Raw genomic sequence first — 23,969 nt, forward strand, 5'->3', positions numbered from 1 at the left:
TTCACTGCAGTCTGTCGGCCCTGTTTGTAATTTCTTAGGTTTTTAACTTCAAACAGAAAATAGTGCAATTTTAATAATTTGTACTAATAGAATGTTTACATCATGAGACTGTCTAATGGAAAAATAAAACAACACAAGTAGATGTGTGTACTAGGCAACAAAATGTGGATAAGAAGGCATCAACTAGACTGTTGTCCCGTTTATTTGTTTTTAAAACCTTTGCTCTTGCAATCCTCCATCGGCAGTATTACCACCATCCGGTGTCATTCAAGGTCTCCTCTACAATGAGTTTTAATTGTGAGACATCTGTACTTTAAAATTTGACTTTCATGGTTAATATTGGACTTTTGTCCCAACAGGCGCGAGGAGCTCTCTGGGAGCCCGCTGTAATATCTGTATCAGCCTCTCCAGTCAGGGTGAACCATCCCATTCACAGCGACTCTCTGGGCTTCCATGGCAATTTACTCTCACGACTACACAAAAGAGTCCTCAGAGTCCTCAGAGACCTCGCCAGATAGACAACTGACAACTAACAGCATCTTATGAAAAAATAACACTTTATACTGTTTCCTAACACAGTGAGTGCGGTAGCTCCACAACAACAACAACAACAACAATGACAACAACAGCGGCGGCAGCAGCAGCATGCTGAATGCATCCATTTTAATAAACAGATGCCTATTTGATGTGATAAGCAGGAAGTAGTGAGAAATGAATTATATAAACACTGATTTTATGAACTTTTCAGAACCGCCTCGAGGGCTTTGCAGTACACTTGTCAGTTTATTTGAAGTATGTTTGCAATTATTGTATTTGTTAACTCATGCCAGTATTTTTCACTTGACATGTTGCTCTGGGCCATTGACATTATTGATTCAAAAATAACAATATGGCTTCAGTCTGAACTCCATTTGTGAGCATATTCATAAAACATTTACATATAGCAAGTTTCGCCCTCTCTTTCAACAAAATCCATTTCACTGTCAATTATTATTGATATCTTTGACATTATCATCAGAGTGAGCCAACATGAGTCAAGATCTATATTTACTTTGTAGGCGAGATACTTTTATATTAGCGTAAACAAAGCATTATTACACATCCGATACACGAGAGAGTCTCGGGTTATAAAATCAGGACAATAAAAGCATATATGTCTGTTTTGGCTTGTCAAGATGTGATGCTAAAAAATTCTGCTAATGAGGAATGGGAGTAATGGTGAGTAGAGAAGGAGACCTGCCTGTTTCAATTGCATTAGTTGGATTCAAAACCCATACTGCTATCAGCTTTCCGACAAACACCCTCCGGGCATTAAGTGTCTTTCAAGGAAATCACATTGTTTCATATGATAGGACAACGGAGATTATTCGTACAATGAAATTTTAATTGGAAAAAAGCAAGTAAAGAAAGAAACATACAGAGGGCTTCAACGCAAACTACCACAACACGAGTGTTCCATTTTTGTCTCCCTGTTTGACTTCTGAGTACCTCACATAGCTTGAATACTCTTGGGCATTTATGCACCTTGTTATTGTGATGACAGAACATCAATTACAAATGCCTATCTCGCCTGCTTAGTTGCAGATGAGAGTTATTTCAGCTCGACACACTGAGATGAGGCGTTAGAGATTAAAATCGCCTCGGCAAATAAGAAAATGTTTGAACAGCCGCACTATTTAAAGCATTTTGAAGACTGCAACAGTGGTGAAAACAATGGAGGATAGCACATCAGTGAGCACATGAGAAGCGACTGCTGAGGTCTGTGAATCTTTAATTAAACAATGTTTGTTTTACATGATACAAATAACAGAGAAAAGAGTGACTAAAATACGCAGAGCGAGTCGTGAACTTTCAGTGCCGGTTAGACTCGTGTTTCTGTATTGGCGTGCTGGAATAATTTGCTTTTTTTCTTTTTTTGCTTAAATATTTTTAAACTGTGAATATTATCCTCACATAATCAAATTTTCTGAAGTTGGTTTTGTGCGTACGTCCGTGTTTGGATCTATGAAGTTGGTTCGTGCCACTGCATCAGCGCTTAAGTACATATTTTATGAAGATCTTGGGATATATTTGGTATGGTGGCACAAGTCGCTTGCATAATAGCAACACAATAGCTCTTGATTTGATCTCTTCAGCAGTGTTGCTGTTTATTAAAATCAAGCAGAGCAGAGCACTTCTGATGTAGCAACTTTTTAGGTAGCATTTTCCCTGTTGACTGTGTATTTCTGCATTTTTTGTGATTTGGTGTATGGATGTGTTTCTCTTGATGTTTTTGTTTTACTGTTGTGTGCTTTGTCCTTTGGGCCCAAAGGAGTACAGGGCACAGAATGGACTTTTATCTGTAGGTATGTGAGCAGGAAAAAGATAAAGGCTATGAAAAAAAGTCAGACATAAACACTCACTAAGCACGAAAACCGTGCAATCTAACGCAATCCTATACAAAAGCTCTGCCATACATTTGGCTTTTTGAAGCTCGTACATCTATTGTTGACATTGGAAAGACAATCAGTTTACTAGGTGCGATATACTGCATTACATTTTCAGTATTACAGTATTTAAGATAACACCTGTAGTTGTTGGTGGTAATAGCCAATGCATTTTAGTACTGCAGTTCACAGAAACTGGCCGGCAACAAGACAAACTGCTGTTTAAAGACATCAGGCAATAATTGGTCTTTTCCATCATTGTGCAAGCAGCTTAATCATGCAAATGGCACGGGTTTGCCAACAACTAAGTGAAAGTTGGTTACCTTGCTGAGAAGTTGGAGGTATGCAGCCTGTTTCCTGCAGCTCACTCCCTGCAGTGCTTCAAACTGATTCGCTGTAGGGGAAAATGCTGAAAATAGCCATTGTCTTGTTTTGAAGACGATTTGTCAAGAATAAATTGATAAGTGCTAAGCTAAATCGTGATACCAGATGGCTCGTGTTTCTCAGCTTTAATGCGATGCTGCAGCAGGAGGAAATGTTTGGTTTGCATTAGCAGAAACTCAATACAACATTTACCCAGAGACTGTTACTACGCCCAGTTCAGTACTTTCATTTGGAGGCCACGTTCTCAATCAGCTGTGTTACCTCACTCAGAAATAGGCTTATCAGGTGTCCCAGTTTATGCAGGGCTACACATAACATGTATCACTGTCACATATTGAGACACCGTTTCACATTTTGATTAGTTCTAGTTTCCAAAAATTAACTAAAGTGCTTCTCACAAGAAGCCTGTTTGGCTTTAAGAGCATTGTGTTGCTCTACAAAGATGATCACCAGCCAGAACTGAAAGGCGAAACAACAGTTAACATTCTTTTAATCGTTATTGCCAAAGAAAAAGGGAAAACACAAGTTTAGCTTCAATCCATGCTTATTATATTAATAAGTGTGTTGGGAAAACTGCACAAAAAGATCAAATTTGTAAATTGGAAAAATTACCTCTAAGCATTAATGGCTCACAAGCTCCCATTTGGTTACACTATTTGGAGGTACGTGGTGATTTAATAACAATTTTGCCACTTTAATAAGAACACTTTTCAATGTCACGCAGTCCAGCATACCAACAATACCAGACAGGACGGCAATAATAAGCATAAAGTACAACAGATGTCAACAAAAACTGCGAAAACATAATAATGCAATAATGGAACATGCTGTTGCTTTAAATTACACTAGATGATTTTCCTAATAAAGTGTATGTCTTGTTACACATTTAATGTGATAGCACCACACAGATGGTTACATACAGTACATAGTTAATTGCTGTTGCATTGTATTCGCTGTAGCTTTTCATATGTATACACATACAAGTAAAAATGAATGTATGACATAATAGGTAAGGTAAGGACAGATTGTGTGTGTGTGTGTGTGTTTTTTTTAGGGTGGCTCAGTTTCCAAACTAAATGCGTTCATTGAACAGGATCAAATAACAAGGAGAGAAAACTAGACACCTGTAAACAACCAATGCTTTTTAAGAAGGAATCAAAATGCTTCAAACATAATTTAGACTGTTTACACTGACTCACACTGACTAGAAGTGCTACCTAATAGTTGCCTGCAATAGACTGCTTTGGTGTCACGAGTGGTCTTGAATATTTATCAAAAGGAAAAATTTGCACCTACAACGTAAACAGATTCAAAACCAGACAGCACACTCAGCGCCTCAGATCCTCCCGAGCATGCGGGCGATCCACCAGTTGCACGGCATGACAATTTGACAGATGACCCGGCCTCCTTGGTAGTAGTATGGCCAGGGGTTGAAGCCACCCAGGGGCTCGTGGTAGCGGCGGCAGAAGCGGTAACCACGGCGACAGTACTGGCAGCAGTAGCCGCCCTCATCCAGACGGTTATCCAGCTCGATTCCAACATCTCTCTGCAGAGGACACAAGAGCGGGCAGGGTTACAATCACACACATGACAAATGCCAGTCCTCCTGAGGCAAGGGCAGGAGAGGAGGAAGAGGAAGGGCTGACATGAATTGATGAGGCAGCTTTGATTGTGGGTCATCGCAATATATGTAAAAGCAAAAACAAAAGTGAAAAGATGTGAATTGATGTCTGCAAAAATGCAAAACGGTGACATCAATTGATGGCAGTGCCAAAGAGATCACGGTTTGAGCTGAGATTGAACGAGCTTGATTTAAGCTCGGGAGCATAAAACATGATATAATACCCTTGACCTTTCTGCAGCACAAAAAGCACGACTGGAGGCTGCACACTGCCCCTACTTTGAATCCAGCGTTCGCAACCTCTCTACTGTCACTATCTCCGGTCGAAGTTACCAGCATAATTACACTATTTCTTTCATCCCTGACCTCTTAACTCCCTCGACCCCAGCACACACTCTGCACTAAAATGACTGCCCCTCCTCCAATAGAGCATTCAAATTAGAGCTCCTCACATCTTGGCGCCCTCCCCCTGACCTTGACTTTAAGTGCATGGCACATTCCTAAAGCAATTAGCAGAGTAATGATCGCCTAACAAGGATTCTTTCATTTGCTCTTGCTGGCTGCCTCTGAATTTATAGAGGGGCCAAATGAAACCCAAACGAAAGGTAAATTGGGTAGAATTAATGGCCCTTGGATTTTTCCATTGTGCTGGTTGGTTCATGCCCTCATGGACTCGTGGGGGCTGAGTGCCATGCCTTTGATCAAGAGCAACTCCAAATGGGGTTCGGAGAAGTGCCACTTAACTCACAGTGTGAGCTGAAGTAGCAACCGCCCTCAGTATGCATTTGACCACATTTCAGTCTCTTTTAGTAAATGAATCCTTGGAGACAATCCGGTGATATCTTGTTAAACTGCTCGGTTCCAGGAGTCAACGGCCTCCGCTGACTTCACATTCAGGAAAAAACGCGAGCACTTACAATGACTCAGCTACGTGCAATAGTGCGGAACAAAACACATCCGCAGCTGGGAAAAGAAAATGTGTGTGAATTGTTTAAGAGGACAGGACCCGCTGGACCACATGGCTGAGTCCCTCTGGTCCCCTACTGCATTAAGTTAGGGAATTTGGGGATTTCTTGCATCTCCTCTACTCGTCAGTAAGCATTCAATCACGGTGGTTTTACACACATTGTTTTCTTGTACGTAGCAGCTCACTGCAATAAATCCACCACATGACTGGCTTGTGAAAACTATGCACCTGATGTAAACTGAGTCAAATTACTTGCTCTTTAGACATATTCAAAACACATAGAGTGCAATGCATTATATCCAGGTAGGTTTGATTTATTACTATGACAGTCACAGGTAGGCTTTTAATGATTTATTGCTTTAGGCAGGTTTCAGGTCATCGGCTCCCAGGCAACAATCGGTTATATGAACAACACGAAACCTGTCAATGGACCAACGATAATCTTATCAGCTCCTCACAGCCCAAACTGGGGTGTTACGAAATCTGGAGCTCAGGCGTGGAAAATGAAGAAAATATTTTATTCAAATGACGCCGGTGTTTATCAAAACAAACAGCCAATAGGCAGCATTGTACCTTAAAGACAATTAATCAGAGCTATCCTTTTAAAACGGAGGGTACATATTAATCACTCTGGCTTTGAGTCGCCGTCTCTAGTGGGAAGCCGCGGTGATAAGAATGGTTCACCTTGGGAAATCTGAGGCAGTCACTCACAAACAAGCAGCATTAATGAAGAGTAAAAGCCATTACCCTCTTGCTGGATCTGATTTCATCACACACATTCTCACATACACATGCAAACTTGCACACAAACACAGACACCTCTGTGCATATTATGAGGAGCTGGATGTGAATGAGTCTGCAGAGTAGAAAACTGCGTCAGTCATTCAATAAGATGTAACGAATCAAAGCATGACTCCTCTAATCTCCACACTTGTTGGTATTATTTCACACACGCTGATCCCCGCTCCTCATGAGCTTGAAGCACATGCCTGGATGTGTTATTAAATCTCAAAGCAGAGCTCATCACATTCATCCGGGGATCAAAACAGCAGAGATAACATTTCTGTTTCACGCTCTGCTTTGTATTCGAAAAGGGTCTTTTTATGTAGACACACAGGACAGTGGAACATATGAAATTCTTTGCTGCGTGTCCTGATCTCTGATTTTCATCTTACTGTTCTCTACAGTGACGTGGAATGACAATGAAATTGGATGTAATTGAATAAGCAGATAGTCATGTATTTCAGTAAACTCTGCTGCTTTACCAAAGTGATAAGGAGCTTTAGCTTCAGTGTAAAGATTCCTCTGGAGGCACAAACAACTTCTGCATTCACGGAATTTGAATTCCTTCAGCTTTTTGCACCTCTGTTATGCATGAACAGCCACTTAGCCTGACCCTGGATGTAGCAGCCAGAGGTTTGTAAGGATAGGTCCCAGACACAAGACAAATCCCAGGACACAAGCAGCAACACGTACAAACATATTTACATGAGTATGAGTGAGGTCAATTCTTATAGAAAGCCCATCCTTGTTATGTGGGTCAAGGACGGCGGTGCAATCCCTTCAGGCCTGTCAGGCGGTCGTTATTCAGTTTGAAATTTCCAGGGCCACCGCTGATACACACTGCACTCTGACATGGCAGCCATGTTAAAGTTCAGCATAATATACATCTGCCAGTCTCTGTGCACTGTGGACAGGCTTGGTGCTCAAATTCAGACTTATGAAATGCAGATGAAGTGAATGCAGAGAAACTGTGAGTAGCAGACTCTGCGGGTGAGCTTCCTTGTTTTTTATACTGTGCCCATTTGCATGACTTTTAGATGAAGAAAAAAAAATAGACTTACACATGTGGCATACCACTGGCAGCAGTGAGAGTTCAGACTCCCAATTACAGACTGCTGCCTGCCCTGTGCCCGGCCACAAAGGCCGTTGTTATCACTGGACCCACAAACAGCGCCTGGACGTGCTGCTGGAATGGATTGCAATGGTATGCATTACTCCGCTGATAGAGGCAGAACGTTCAAAAGTGGAGCTGAGTTTTTCATCCCCTGGTATGTTTTAATTGCATAGCACTGCATCTCCTGCCACAGACAATGAGGAAGAGGACAGAGGAGCTGGGGGGGGGGGGGAATTGAAGAGTTGAGCAGGAGGCTGTTTCTGGGATGGGCCTGATAAACGTCAATATTATAGGATGTCTCATTTCTCTGCATGTCTCACACCGTTTCTCCGAGCCCTGCGGAGGAGACTGAGCCTGACTCATTATCCTTGAATTTAGCTTTAGTGGCTGTTCACCTGTAAGTGCTCACTGCAAGTATATGCATATATCATATATCCTTGCACCTGTTCTTAGGGTGTCTCTTAGTGTGACACTGCAGCTTTTTGTGCTGGTATAAGAGTGTATAAGTCTTGTGTAATATACTATGCAATGTGATTTTCCCCTAGAGTCAGGGATAATTAATCATACGGTATTGAGTGGTTTACATGCTGTACACCAAAATATGCCACTTGGCCTTTCCATTTATTTTATACGCTTTGATAATTAAAGCATTATTAATAAATGTAACTTATCTGTGCAGCGATGAGTGACCTTGAAAGTGCTGCTTTGTACTGTGCTTTCCAGTGCCTCAGAAAAAAAGGAAGTAGAAAAAAAAGTCTCTAACTAGGGCTGTAAGGCACAAGTTGCTGCCTTTGAAAGGCTGGATATTCCTCTCAATTAATGGAGAGACATTAAGGGAGTCTTCATTGAACTGGCCTTACTTAAACAGATATATAGAGCAATTGCTATGCCCTCTGGTGCACAAAGTCAGTTTTAACATCAATTAGTGAGCGATTTATATGCAGAAAGAGTTGAGGCAAGAGCTGCGGCTGATTGAAGTGACTTTACTGTATCTCGTGGTGTGGTCCCTGGGTGACGTGGCAGAGAGGGCCCCACTTACATAGTCGTTTACGGGAAGGTGGTCCAGGACGTCGCGGGCAAAACGCTGACCTGTGACCTCGGCATCGGGTGTATCCACATTTACAACCTCAGCGTCTGAGTAACAGAACGAGCAGGAGAGAATAAAAGCGAGAGAGAGAGAGATGTTACTGTATATACTTCCAACTGTTTTCTGTTGTTTGAATTAAAATAAGAAAGCTCTTAGATTCAATTTTGGCTTGAACACTGTGTTTTCCCAGTGGCTTGATGTTACTTACTAGCATTCAAAAGAAATTAATTCCAGGCTTTTTTCACGCTTCTGTCAAACAATGGTGTTATTGCTTTTGTGATACTAACACACAGATGCCAGTTCATAAAGCCTTGGCATCTTTATGAGAAAGAAAAAAACCAAAACCCCCTCTCCAGATGACCAAAACAAGAGGCTGAATGTAACCGGCTACATTTACTGAGGTATATATATGTAGGTGTTGTACTTGCGACTAAAGCATGCTTTGTTTCCACTACATTTCCCAGAAAATATTATTTTTTTTACTACATTTATCTGATTGTTACCTTGTAGACACCTCATATACTGCAAATGCTGCAAATATCTTCATCTTAACATGAAAGCCCGACTCTTGGAATGCTTATTTTTCAAAGCACATGGAAAACTGCCGCTTTAGTAAGATAATTGCAAACTATTCAATACGTACGTGTTCGTGTTCTCGGTTAAAACTATTCATCTTTCCTTTTTTAAACCAGCAGTGATTGATATAACATTGACATTACCTTGTATGTTAGTATAGAAAACTTTCTATACTAACATAACTTATTTACACATCAAGTCTGCAGTTTAATATTACTTTTCACATTGAGTTGTGTTCTTAAACATCTTTAACATTGTTTTTGACCTCTACCAGCTAATGAAAGTAAATGCTTGGCTCTATAGCTCCTGAATGTTTTACTATGAGCAGCTGCTGGTTGTTGTCTGTACCCGTCTGTTATGTTGTTCAAGGCTGATAGACTGAGTTTTAAGACAATACAGGAGCATGTAAGAGAAACTTTGCGGGTCAGACAACAAGCTGAAATTCGCTATAAAGCTCTGCAGGGAAGCTGAAAAGGTATGCTTGTCATGAAAATTGCTGTCTTTCACATTATTTTGAAGTTACTGTTTTATATAGGTAGAGATTTTTTTATAAATATATATCATTTATATATATATATATATATATATGTATATATATATATATATATATATATATATATATGTATATATATATATGTATATATATATGTATATATATATATATATATGTTACGTGTGAGCTTAACAGTGCATTAATTTACATTTAAATAATCTGCAATGTAGACTAATCTCCAGGGCCTAAAATAAACCTGTCGGAAGCTTGAAAAACATGCAGTTCCTGTAATGGCCTCTCGGGGCTGGCTTTGAAAGTGAGTCCATCTTTATGCTGAAGCAGAAATAAACATGTTTACAGCCAGGCACAAAAACATTTTAGGCCTTTGAAGTTAATTTTCTCCATATGTTGAACTGTAGAGGGTGAAGTTGTATATAAATGACATTATTAGAGTCACTGGCCAGCTGATGCTAACATAGATTGCTACAGTTGCTAGTTGTCTGCTAGCCGTCAATTTGCTAATTTAAGTCACTGAAAAGAACCTTTCCCTGGCAACCACTGGTCACTAGGGAAAAAAATGTATATTCCCTGATTAGTTGGCAAAAACCTTGTGATTGCATTGGTAAATAGACTGGTACTTACATAGCACTTTTCTACTTTATTTGAACAATCAAAGTTCTTTCTACTACGAGCCGCATTCACCCATTCAACTCTTTCCTCTGCCTAAGTGCTTTTTATCTAACATTCACACAAACACTCCAGTGAATGGATCAGGGACAGTTCAGTTCAGTATCTTCCTTTGACATGCAGACAAGGGATTAAACCACTGATCTTAGTAGATAACTCACTCTACCTGCTGAGCCACAGCTGCACTGGCAGATTGCTGCAGTTACCCGTAATTTGCATGGAAGAAACTGACTTGTCTGCAAACACTTGCCAACTACTCTCCAAGCAGTTGGGAAACTGAAGTGTGAAAGAAACCAGAACTGGATACCGTCAGTATTCAGTAAAACTTTTAAAATGTGCTTGCTGCAGCACAGAGGCACAGCTTTTACTCTGAAGACAAACACTCTTGCAAGACTATCAGCTAACAAGTGTTTGCAGACAAATCAGCGTCTTCCAGCAAAACTACATCACCGCAGCAACCTGCTACACCAAGGCAATGATAAGGATGTTTTTGGTCTAGTCACTGCAGGCAACCTCCAGAAACCGCTCACCAACCAATTTGAGAAGGCATGCTTTTCCCCTCACTATCAATGGTTGTGCCATGTCCAATAGGATGGACAAATCTCAAGAAAGGTGTGTATGACATTACGTGAAAAGTTTCTGACGATGATGTATGTGGTGTTGATTTCTTTTGGAGCATTGTTAAAACTGTGGTCTGTTGTGCTATTAATTAAAACAACAGACTGTCAGATAAGCCTGTGCAAAGCCTGTCTTGCTTTTAGTGAATGAAATGCTAGTATTATTTTTTATGTTAGCACTAATTAACAGGCTTCTGTAGCCATGCAGTGCACTTATATAGTGTATGAAGACAGCTGGACCTAGCAGTCCACCATTACATCCCAAAAGGCCCAAATATTGCAAAATGCCAAACTCGAGGCCTCAAAATATTAATCAGTTAGTGCCATCACAGTGGCCAAATCCAACCTTTATATGTAAAGTATGATACCATATCATATAAAGTAGCCTTTCGGTGACTGTAAGACTTCAAGTGCATACATTTAATAAACTGTGTTTGCACTGATAATTTTGTAGAAACAGAGTATCAGAATATTCCTTTTGCCACGACCATCAGCCTCTCTACTTTTCTAACACGAACAGAGAAGCCTGGGCTACCTGCTCATATGGTTAGGAACTCATGCTGTCTCCATGGACCTGCTTATGGCCTGTGGAGATGTCCTCCAGCGAGAGTGTTAATAGTCTGCATTTAGAGGCAGAGATGCCCCCTGCTCTCACCGCTCAGGGGGGAAGGATGGATCCAGTGGATGGGCAGCTGCTGGCAAATCTCCCAGATCTTGGAGTCAAGGAGGAAGTCCGGGTTAACGATGGGCTCCTCAGCAGGAACCCACACTTGGGAGTCGTCCACTTTCACATCCATGGCCCCAGTCTCATCCACCTGCTAGAAAACAACACATACAGTACACACACTCACACATATGTTATGTATACACAAGCTAGAGCACGTCGGACCCTGCAAAAATGTCTGCGCCCCACTCGATGTATAGTCATGCATTTGCACTCTGTTCCCCTGAGCCATGCAGCAGCAGCTCCAGCCTTGTCATTTTATCTATCACCTTTGTGTCTGCTGAGAGGACAGCAACTTCCCGACTCCTGACTCCCACTGCCCCGACTCCCTCCTCCTGCTCTCTGTCACCCTCTTCTCAAGCCTCCGGCATGCTCTTTCTATTATACATCATTGAAATTCACAGACAGTGATGATTTGACTTTTAAATGACTTTAGAAGTGGTCTTCATTACTCCGAGTGTGGCTGCAATATCGTTTAATGTGACAGACACAATAAAGCCTTGCATCCCCCCCCCCCCACATCACAACCTCACCAACCCCTCCAACTACGCTCCCTTACTCCCTCCCCCTCCGCCACAATGCTTCGCTTGGCACCAAGCACTATCACTGGGCTTAATTTGTTGATACTGTAGTTCATGAGCTGTAAAGTAAACTATTATTGCTTAATGATAGGGACTACATGTCAGTGTTGTCTAATAGAGACATATGAAGGGGATTTGGTAATGCTCTCCCTTAACAGTGAGGATATTTATTTTCTTCATGTATATGTAAATACACACACAAACAAACCCTTCTTCCCATTCCCTTGTTAATTAGCAGCCCAGAACAGAAAAACTGTTCACTTGACAAATGTTTTTACAAGGTGATTTTCTTCCAGTCTAAAGCTTAATTGCACATTAGTTAAGCTTGATGTAGAATCCTGGGGCTATAGTGGGAGCGAGAATCATTTATATTGGGTCGTGCCCCCTCCCTCATGTTTGCCCCTGTCACTCTCGCATGAATTAGAATTTTGCTTTTCATGCTGCTTCTTGTTTGTCTTCGAACGACACAGCTGTGACCTGCGGAGACGAAGAAGAGGAGAAGGAAGAAGAGGCGGCTTAAGCGCATTCTGTCACATCAAAGAATGTGTTTGGGTGCGGGAGGTGCTCAGCCAAGCTTTCGACACACTTTCCCTCACTTTTAAGCGCCGGCCAGCAGACTAATGATGACTCGGAAGACTGTGTAGCGGGGTGGTGGTGTTACAGCAGAGAGGTTGCTCTGCCGCAGAGCTGGTGTGCTCACCGTTCCTGTGGCTGCAGAAATTAAAATCAAACTCGAGCAACACAAACAGCCCTCTCTAATTGGACCTCTTAACCATTGAAGCCAAGTCAGACTTCTCTGGAAAGTAAATGGAGGTCACGACACGGGGCCCGCAACATGACTTTGACTTCACAGTTGAGAAACGACTCCAATAACTTGTAGGAGAGAGCGCCTTGGGGGAGGTAGTAAAGGTCAGCATTTTAGCATGGGGCAGGGATTTCTAAATGCCAGTTGACAAGCACAAAGACAACATGATTACAGTCCACCAGTTTATACACACTTTTGAAAGGCTTTTCCATTTTGCTATTGACAAATGATATATTATTAGGACACAAGCAACTTTTTTATCAAGTATTGGACCTTGGGAATGATGGTAATTTGTTTTGTTCAGCCCTCTCCTGGTGTATGTATGCTTTTCGCCTACAGTGCACAACTTAATTATACACCAGTTGTGCTGTAGTTAATGAATTTACCCTCTCCTGCCACTGTGTCCCAAGGGGGGGAAACACTGTTGACATGACACATTGTTTAAAGTGTGTGCTATGTTTGCCAGAGATCAACAAAGATTTTCTCGCCATACCCAATGGCTTTCACACGCTGCACCTAACACTGGCAGTTTTCTTTTTTAATCTAACATACCTGGTGGGGAATTTCAGTTGACAGGCATATTCAGGCAGCTTACCATGTTTGTGCTGCTGCCTGCTTAAGGGCACTAAAGGTGCCGATCACACCAACATTTAAAAATGCTAATTCTGCAGCAATAATAAATACGACTCTCCAGGTGGATTTGCTTTGGCAGATGTGGCAAAGTAAACGAGTGGAAAAAAATTCAGCTTTGTTCACCTTTGGGGAATTTTGCCATGCAACTTTGCGCCACTGACAAACAAAACGGTCCTGATAGTGCGAAACCCTGAGTCCAAAATGGCCTCTATGGGAGATTTTTGCAATATGAAATATTTCTCTGCTGGGGAAAAAAGTGTGCCCAAAGAGGAAAGTCATGACACAGTAGTAGATTTTATGATACAGCTTTTGACTAAGGAAGCTCCTGTGTCAGCGAGTTCCCGGCTGGGTAGCATGTTAGTGGTTCATTTACCAGCTATAACTACAGTAGCCATGTGAGTTGTTACAGCATCACCGAGTCCCATATTTTGCAAAGACGTAAGGATGAATTCTGCTTTCCCATTTTCTGGCTTGACACGACCTTATTACTGAACACAGCAAATGCAGGAACCGAACGTTTTGTTGCAGTGCCACAAAACCACCCTGCCATTCACTGACAAAAATGACACAAAACAGTCCGCACTGTGCGCTCGCAGGACTTTGGCGTATTCGCAGCCTCTGCAGCGGTGTTGTTTCCTCATCACACTGCTTTTCTGTTTGTAGTTGTCGTCTGAGTGGGAGGTTTTTGGTTGCTGGGCGAGCTTTGGTCATCCATATTAAGTGGCTGTTTAATGGAGCAAACGGCATCCATTCACAATTTTAAGGGGAGTGAGGGAGGCTGATGGCGATTCCTGTGTCAGACTGGGGGAACTGGAATGAAGCTCAGGGATTACTCCCTCAGACGTTTCATAGAGAAGGCAAATTGAAAAGGGAAGGAAAAAATCCTGGCAAACAATTCATGTTTGTCACCTGGTTCTCCCTCGCAGGGGCTGCATTTTCTTATCAGCCGCTTGCAGTTTTACCGCAGTTTTTTCCATTGTTTTTCACCTCAGCTCTAAAGCCTGCCACGGCTGCTCTGAGCCCTTTTTCCTAAAAGCCTGTGGTGGGGTTAAGCTAGGAACCATTAGCAGCTGGCTTTCACCCCTGTGAGCTTCATGTGTTTCACCACCTGAGGAGGAACTTGTGCTGATCTTTTCCAGGGTCACACGTGGGTGGATTTTCACAGAGGATGGAGCAGGGGCTGCTGTCTAATGTGAGGATAGACTTTGGTGGGGTCAAGCCAAGGTCACTGTTTATTACCTCAATATGCCCCCCTGGTATTTACTGTATTTTTGTTGTGTAATCTAGTTTTTTTGTGATAAAATCATCACCTGCAGAAATATTAGCCACAGTGTAAAGTGGTTTAAGTACAGAGGGGACAGAGCATAAAGAGAATAATGTATCGCATTTATGTGGTATTGATTGATGAATATATATATGTATGTGAATTGACTAATTATGCGGCTTCTTGCAGAGAGTTAGATAAGCTGAGTCCCGGCGTCGTGTCTGTCAGCTGATGACGTGCCAGAGTGTGCAGCTACAGATTCATTTCAGTGAGCTGGAAAAGATCAGTGTGCAATATCAGATCACGAATGTTTATGGCATCTTATCATGTTAGTTTACACACATATTACAAATTTGCAAGCTAAAAACACGTTTTCCGTGACCTTCCCGGAGTCTTCTAGTTATTGCTTTGAGGTAACCAGGCGAGCAGCACAAGCACAAGGAGAAAATGTTCCTCCAGGTAAAACGTGCCATGTTTGCAATCTGCTCTACATTTCTGAATGTGCAGGCATTTGCATGCTTGTACAGAGACAGGCTCTCCGTTTCCTCCTGTTTCCAGTTGTTATGCTAAGGTAAGCTAACGAGCGCCTGGCTGTCGCATCAATTTAAATGCGCAGACATGAGATTGGAATCAGTCTCCTCTGCTCACTCTCAGCACAATAATCTTCCTTCAAACACCAGAATCTTTAGAGATTATGAAGTCCACGGCTGAAGAGAATTATATTTACATGCCACTTTGCAACACTAAATATGTTTTCAGCTTGTTTGTGGTTTTTACCAGCATGTAAGAAAAACGGTTTAATTTATTGTCCTACAATTGTTTTTCAAAAGCTATAGGGAGGAACTAAATCTTTATTCCTTCAGGGGTTTTTCAGTGAGTAAACATGGCATCATGTTGGATTTTGCGATACTAACGTCCACCTTAACCACCTGCAGTGCAGCGATATGCTGTGTTTACTTTTATAAATGTTTCCTTTTCATATAATCAAAGCGAGAATAATGCATTCTCAAAACACGCAATATGAAATTAGTTAGCTGTGGTTGTAGTTTAGAAAAACGCTTTGTAGGGGGCAGGGCTGTGTGTTTGCTGCCAGGTTAACACTACTTAGAAAGTTGAGTCAAAGCTCTTTTCTTCTTGTGTGTCATCTCTTACGGCAAGATTGGAACAGACTACAATTAGACCTTCATGCAAGCCGCAGCTTAGAAACGAATCATTACTTTATTGAAAGGCTTCCTTAACTACTGGTATGTGTCCTATCACTTTGCTGGCCTTAGATGATTTACTTTGGAGCTGTGAATTAAGCCAATTAGGCTTCACAGTGCACAAAAGAAGCTAGAGATGGCACGGACATATGGTGCTGCCTGGGCAATTAGTATCTGTAAACGTAGATCAGACATTATAAAGATGAGAAGAATTTAAAACAAAACAGTGTTTGGTTTTTTTGGGGTGTAACAGCTTGTGTTCTTAAAGTTAAAACCAATAGTGGTCTGACAATTGCCTTATTCTGTTTTTAAAATAAGGCAGTGAGTGGGGTGCGTCAGATATTTGCCAGCTACTTCTTCTCAGCTACAATGTGAAATGTAAATGAGAGTATGCTAGCAGTAGAGACATTCGAGAGGAGGATTTTCTCTTTGAACATGCAGCCCACTCTGTGAATTGCACTGTGACACTGAAAAAATGGGAATTTTGATTGACTGAATTTCCTCCATTCCTTTTTCTGAAGTTCACACACAACTGTAGGAATCCCGAAAATGAAAATAAATCACTCTAAACCTGGAGAGGGAGCCTTGTGAGTTTTGCAAAGAAAACAGCTTTAAAAAATATATAATTTTAATGGTTTACCTCTCCCTCAGACCTCTCTTCCACCCTTCCCCCTTTAGGCTATTTGGGTAAAGCCTTTGGAGGAGATGATTAAAAATTAATATTTGGCTCAGGATTGACAGCAAACACCATTTGATGTGAGCCACAAAGAGACTATGGGTTTTCGGGTAGCTTTCAGGCGGTTTTACAGTTACCACAAACCCTAGGTTTTTCTTCAGTGAGAGGGTTGGGGGAGATAGGACAAGATGGACAGGCCGAGGATTTGTGTGGCGCTTGCGGTGCTCAACTCTGGTTATCTCCCTGCAGTATGCATGACAGCCTCTGCGGGACCGAAGAGAGTCCGAGCTACATGCAACAGAGAGAGGAGGCATACCAGCAACTCCGTGTCTTCAGTCTCCACCTCTGCCACTGCGGGTAGTTTCTTAGTTTGGGCCCTGATGTAGCACCTCTGATGTTCAGCAAACCGGATCCCAGTGATTCCCTTTGAAAAAGAAAAAGAAATGAAGGGATACTCAGGAATTCAGATATATGTATCATTCAGTAGCCGTCTGTGATGTGGATATCTCATATGAACTGAGGCAATCATTTTAAAATGCTCAGCTTTTTGCCGATAATCAAAGCTGTTAAAAAGTTAAAACCTAATGAGTACGAAGAGGTGTGTTTTGATCTTCTTCTTCATGTTTTTTTTTAACTTTTATGTCATGGCATAAACTGATGTCTGCTTGGCTCTTGCAACGCAGCTTTTGCTTTCAAGCTGAATGAAATAGAAAGGTAGCGGGTGTTCCACTGTGGCTCGGTAATGCTTTATAGCAGGATATATCGCACAGGAGAGCCAAGTGACATTGTTGAGAATGAAGTGTTTTCTACAGAGACTGCCATTGAATTAGCCAGTCATAGGTCCCTGTCACTCTCTTAATCTGCGCAGTCAAGTGTGGAGTCACTCTCTTCAGCTCCACTGATGATCCTCCACCATGTGGACCGTGGCTCTTTTCAGTCTGACACACAGAGCCTCAATAGGCGAGAAAGATCTGTTAATTCCCTCTCGCCGCTATTGTATGTTAATCTAAGATATTCAGCCAGAATAAGTTTGAAAGACTTTCAGTAGATCAGATTGTATCCAATTTATTTTCTGCAGAGAGCTGCTCGTTCAGCACACAGTATTAGAACAGACGGCGGGATCTACATCTGCCACAGCTGCTTTAAACTCGCATCAAGTAAAAATTGTATGAGCCGTACCATGAAAATGGACTTGATTCAATCTAAATTTAATTACACTTACACGGTGATTGCTATGACATCTCCTTTGAATTGGTTAACTTGACCATGTGGGTGCTATTTCTATATTTTCAGCGGTGCTGTCACTCTGAGAGCCAGATACCAGCTGTACGAGACACGATACAAAGTGATGGCTGTCATAATCTACTGCATGTAATTTCATCTGTGTGGAAAAAGGATGGGGCAATAATAGTCTCAAGCACAAAAGCATTATGTTTATGCCGGGCTTTATTGTGATGAGTCTCTGTTTAATTTGGATCTACTGTGTTGGGGAGCTGCAGCGCTAGAAAAGAGGGCGATGTTGTGATGAGATACACTGATTACTGGGCTTGGTCAACCAGAAAATGAAGAAAGACACATTAACATAGGGCTGAGAAATGGGAAAGCAATGCCATTTTAACAGACAACATTGAAAGATCCACTTGGTGTATCCACGTGCAAGATGCTCATCTAAGTTTTATCAAGAGAATAGAGAACATGTAACAGCATGCATCATTCAGCTCATTCAAATGTCAGCTGGCATTAGTCTGGGCGATGCCTTCACATTACCTGCAAAAACGTCTGTAATTATGTGACATTTCTTACCCATGAACTATGCAACTCTCCTTTTACGAGATGGAACATGAAAATGTTAAACGGCATGACAATTATATCTCGTTTAAAATATTAAATACAGCCTGCACAATACATTACACGTTATCAGTGTGGCACTATCCAAGGTGGACCTGTATGAGTCTAAAACAAAGAAACCTCTAAATTTTAAAGATTTCTTCACGTTTTGTTGTTACTGATAGTCCACCTCACAATATCCGGACATCACAGTCAATCACAGAAATCCAAGCAGGATGCTATGTTACCGTAGGCTATCCTCAACTTCATCAAAAGTTTTCCTGCAGTCATGAATTTCAAAAGTGCTCCAAAGAAATTTTCGATGGATGAGTGCTGGAGGCGAGGTTTGATGCTTCCGTTTTATTTGCTGTGAGAAGAGGAGGCAGTAGACCGTATAGCAAAAAAAAAGACAGGTTTTTTCTTCTAAATTCCCCTCTGACCAACACATCCTCGTGGTTAAAGGCTATCTGCAAAGACGACTGGCTAACATGAAACAAAAGAAGTAAAAACGTACAAAACAGCATCTTATAAACAGAAAGGTTGGATGTGATTATGTTGCTCCGTGTTTTATTGTGTAAAGTACTCCTAAATTATTTAAATTATCTGTCAAAATGTTGACTGTGGTATGTGCCTGAAGTTTAGCCACAGAAGCTTTACAGGACTGTTGAGGCTGACTTGCTGTGTGCAGGCTGCCAAAAGATAGACGTTAGAAGACATTCAAGGACAGCAGCAGTGAGGACACGAAACTTTGAGCCAAATGGCTCGTCTAAAGCTGCCTTTTCAAGTCGAACCTGAAAAAGAGAACTAATTTTTAACAAGGGGCTTGATGTTGTCAGGTTTTTTTTGGACATTTTATAGTTGATGAAGCAGAAATATATCACAAAAAATAAGCAGCTGCGGAACATTTTTTTTTTAAGGATTACATTAGAGAAATATTACTTTTACTATCAAGTTAAGATTTTTGTATGACGACACATAGATCATTTAGCATAAATATATATCTGACACTTTTTTGACAAATTTCTCGAAAATTGGTTACAAATTCAACAAGTTATGATTGATCTGTCTTTCTCCATCGTTTTTGTTGCTTTTGCCCATTTGACTCTTTTTGTGATTCAGCCTTCAGTAGTACAATAACACATGTTTTGCAGATATTTGTCCAAATAAGAACACTTCTGTCAAACTGGTCCAAATTTGCAATGAAACAGTCATGTTGTTGCCATAGCCAGCACGAATTCAAGTGAAGTCAAGGACATCCACATCAGACTTGATGGAGGGTACTGATTTCCTGGCATTATTGTTAGATATTAATATATCAGTCATTTGGACAGTGTCACCAAGATTAGGTTTTGACTGGGACGTTGATGGTTAACTGCAGAGGAATTAAAGAAAAAGTAAACACTGAGAGAAAGTGTCTGTTAAAAACACAACTTTAACATAAATATTACAGAATGGCTGCACTCGCCAGCTGCTGCTTCCAGCATCTGTGGTGATTTATGGATGCTGGCAACCTTGAACTAGGATAGTACTATTTGAAAATAAGAAGGTAAAACATATGACTGACAACTTCTGCAGTCTGAACTTGAGCCAAGTCAGATGTGGAAATACTTGCGAAGCTGGCGGGAGTTATAGCTTAGGGTGTGCATTGCCTGATGAAGGTCAGGTGGTAAATGAGGGAAAAACGCTGCTCACCCTTGTTTCAGACGGCTCTGCTTATGGTTTCCTCTCACAGTCTAGGGATATATTGTGCTTTCTTAAAGTTTTCTGACGCTTGGAAGATTTACAGATTATTTTGTTGGCTCGGAATAATCTCAGAGTGAATTCAGTTCCCCACACAGTATCCCACGAGAATAAAATTAAGAACACAATATCCCATTTGCTTAAGCATTTAGATCTTTTGTAATACCACTGTTGAGCTCCACAGTTGACTTTTATCATTGCTGCTTCAATAGTTTGATTGAGTCCACTGTAATTACCTGAACTAATTGTGAACTAAATCGACGTAATTAGAAAATTCGCACACCTGCCCGTGCTGCTATCAAACACAGTGGTCGTAGGATTGTGCTGCAACTGGGAGTAGAACACAAGTCAGGCAAAAGGAAAAGGTTAATGTAGAAAATATGGGTCAATTTTAAGTGAAGGCCTTTTCCAGAGTCCTCAGGGTCTCAAATTTGGGCGAAGATTTATGTTTTATCTAGACAACAACCTGAAGCAGGCTTCAAGAAGAGTTTGAAAGTCCTGAAGTAGCTTAACTAGAGCTGAGGCTAGAACCGCATAGAACTAAGCATTTATGAAGAAACGTGAAAAATGGCTGCGCACCAACTCCTTCCATCCAACTTGGTTGAACTTTAAAGATTCTGCCTGCAAGAATAAGAGTGACTTTTAACAGAAAGGTGTGCCAGACTTCTAGGATTATTTCCAACGAGACTCCAGGCTGCCATTGCTGCCAAAGGTGCTTTAACAAAGAAGGATTGTAGAGGTCTCTGCAGTGCTGAACTGCTGAACTGCTTGACCTTCACATTGCTGCTGATATTTTCTGATGTATTTACAAAACCTTTTTATTCTTGTAAATCTACACCTAACAAACAACAGGATCAATCTGACACACACACACACACACACACACACACACACACACACACACACACACACACACACACACACACACACACACACACACACACACACACACACACACGTGTTTCCATGAATTAAATTAAAGATTTGTTGAAATTTCTTGTTAAATGTCAGGAAACAATAAGCGTGGTTCTTTGTTCTTTACAGGCAAGGCCACATTACCTGAGCATTGTTTGAAGCCTTTGTAGTTGGAAAACTTGGGCAGCCTCACTTTTGCATCATCCATCCGCTTATCCTTTTCAGGGTCGTGGAAGTGAATGGATGGATGGACTTTTGCATCATTATGTCAAAAATTTAGAGAATTCTTAAGGAACTCTGTCGTTGAGTTTGAAGGAAAGCAATCACACATCATGCAACTGGAGAGATAACAGAACCAACAGAAAGTAAACTTAACTTTAACACAATGGCTACTTAACATGCTCCAATTTTGACTCTGTTCTCACTTTATTATACCTTTGCTTTGTTGTGCAGATAAAATTGAAACACCAATTTGAAACCTTGTGCAGAAACAAATTTCTGTTTGCCTAAATGTTCTTTGGTTCAGTTGTTCACTTCGTTTTAACGTGAAAACGACCCTGGTAATTCCCTCTCAGGATGTCTCTTTCTCCATTTTTCCTTCCTCTCCTGTTAAAATGAGTCTAATGGTTCACAGTCCTGGTGGTATAATCCCCTCATTTTCCATTCATCACACAGCCCTCGGGCTTGATGGAGATTGTTTTAAAGGTGGCTTTGGTCTGTGTAATAACATGTGACATTCCCCTTTTTTGTATTAAACAAAATCAATTCTAACATCAGTGCAAAAGCTTCCACTTAGTATAACCAATTGTAAATTTTCTCTGAGATTTTTGTCACAATGAGGTTTGAATTATTCTGCTCACTCGCTTGTTACTTAGTCTTCCATGGTGGAGCACTGAATCAAACAAATCTCCTCGGGGGATGTGCTTCACTAACAGGAAGTGGAACAAGCAACAGGCACGCATGTTTATGTATGTGGGCCACAAACACGCACACACATACACCCACACGCAAACACAGAGTGGGCTCAGGGAGGGAGAGAAGGAAATAGAGAGACTGATTGCAGGGGTTAAAGTTTTCCGGTGCTGTGCTGGTTTCTGTCATATAGCCATTTTAGATTCACAAAGCCCATTGTAACAAAAACAATAACGATTCAGCGTAGGTTTTTGTTTTGGATGAGGTGTATCCTGTAACATTCAGCCTGGCAACTCAACATTTCACAGTAAATAATGGTGTGAGAGTAAGAGCATTCATTACCCAGCCAAGCAGCACACTCTCTACTCCGAGGTGCAGCATGTGTAACCTCCTGCACAGTCGAGCAGGATTTAGGAATGAAAGGTAAGTTAATGAGTTCGGCTGGAGACAAAATTGCATTTGAAAAAGGTGCGAGAAACAAATAGAGACGGGTTTCTTAATAGCGTTTGTCTCTGTACTGTGAAAAAGTTGGTGTATAGAATTAGTGGGAAGAAAGCGATTTTTTTATGGGGGTCTGAATTCTTCGCTCTGGGTTGCTGTGTGTGTGCACAAAGTCACATAACAAATCTCCTTGTGCGCTGCTGCTTTAGTATCAATTACTGATACCATAAGTGCTGTATTTTTGCAATTGTGTTTTTGATCCTCGCGTGAACACCTCAGTGAGAATGATTTCCATCACTCTGTCTGTGTGATGTTTCAAAGGTTTGTACCATCTTTTTTCCCATCCAGAGTGACAAAGGATGAAATAAGAAAAATAGGATTTCAAGAAAGGATAAATGTTGTCAATTGTCTCTTAAAAAAGGGCAGGATGTGAACATCATACAACATCCTCTGCTGACGAGAAGACATGGGTACAGCTTCAGTTTTTCATCAAAAGAAAAAAAAATAGCTTACATGGCCTTGTTTAACCTTTACTTACATTTTTGAAGTCGTGGACCTCGAGAATCTCCTCACTCCCATTTCCCATCTTAAATATTTCAACGCGGTGAACTGGGTCTATCTCCATTGTACTGTCTGTCTCCACGCCATCCACCACAGCTTTGTACTCGTGGTCATACACCTGCAACGACACAAACAACCACACGCCCCTCTGATCAATGCACGAGCGATGCTTTCGCCATTCCTTGCATCATTGTTATGCGCTCAATAATATAGATCAGTGAAAACATCAAAAATGAAGCAATTTTCTGAATTTTTCAGCCGTCTTTAAAGGCTTAACAGTGCTTTACAATTTAACAATGCTGCGCTGCCAACATCTCAGAGTTTTTTCAATTATTCAAGCAGGTCTGGTGTTGTTCTCATTGACAGCTGTTTCACTGAAAGGAAAAAACAATTGACTCAATGGTGGCACCGAATGCAGGATTATGAATTGGAATTTCATTTTCGGGTGCCAAAACCAGAAAAAACACAACAGCCGCAGAATAATTGTCACAAAATGGTGAGAAGTGTGAATGAGATTGACACATATTTACAGGCTATTGAGCGCCGGTTTATAGAATATTCAACCGTTAAATAAACATATGTTTTCATATGTCACCCGCATCTGAACGGAGATCAAAATGATCCATAATTACAAAAAACCAACAGATGAATACAAAAGACCTGCAGAAAACATGTGACGCGACTACAACATCAGACTGAATAATGAGGTCAAATGACAAACCAGCTCCCATAAGAAAGGATAAGAACAGAAAAAAATATGAGTTTTAAATACTTGAAGCTGCAGTAAGCTGGCTCAGTATCAGAGGGGGTTAAAAGTCAAGGGTTGGAAGGTAACACAGCTTTTCCAAACATCCCAGTTTTATTTCGGAGGATTACATCATTTAACTTTACACACAGAAACAAAAAACTACCAGGGTCGAGCTTATTAGCTCC

At 41.1% G+C, this 23,969-nt stretch overlaps 1 protein-coding gene across 1 annotated transcript in view; it reads right to left on the reverse strand.

Moving 5' to 3' along the window:
• Window positions 1-3,283: 3,283 nt before the first annotated feature.
• The window catches only part of tnmd (tenomodulin), a 71,032-nt gene continuing 50,346 nt past the window's right edge, over window positions 3,284-23,969 (reverse strand). The window contains exons 3-7 of the mRNA XM_080289565.1: window positions 23,014-23,154; window positions 16,957-17,064; window positions 11,411-11,573; window positions 8,335-8,429; window positions 3,284-4,356 (exon numbers count right to left, since the gene is read on the reverse strand). Of these exons, the coding sequence (XP_080145691.1) occupies window positions 4,147-4,356; window positions 8,335-8,429; window positions 11,411-11,573; window positions 16,957-17,064; window positions 23,014-23,154 (717 nt within the window). The 3' untranslated portion in view covers window positions 3,284-4,146. The remainder of the gene's footprint in view (window positions 4,357-8,334; window positions 8,430-11,410; window positions 11,574-16,956; window positions 17,065-23,013; window positions 23,155-23,969) is intronic.

This window comes from Astatotilapia calliptera, chromosome 2, assembly GCF_964374335.1.
Source record: "Astatotilapia calliptera chromosome 2, fAstCal68.1, whole genome shotgun sequence".
NCBI lineage: Eukaryota > Metazoa > Chordata > Actinopteri > Cichliformes > Cichlidae > Astatotilapia > Astatotilapia calliptera.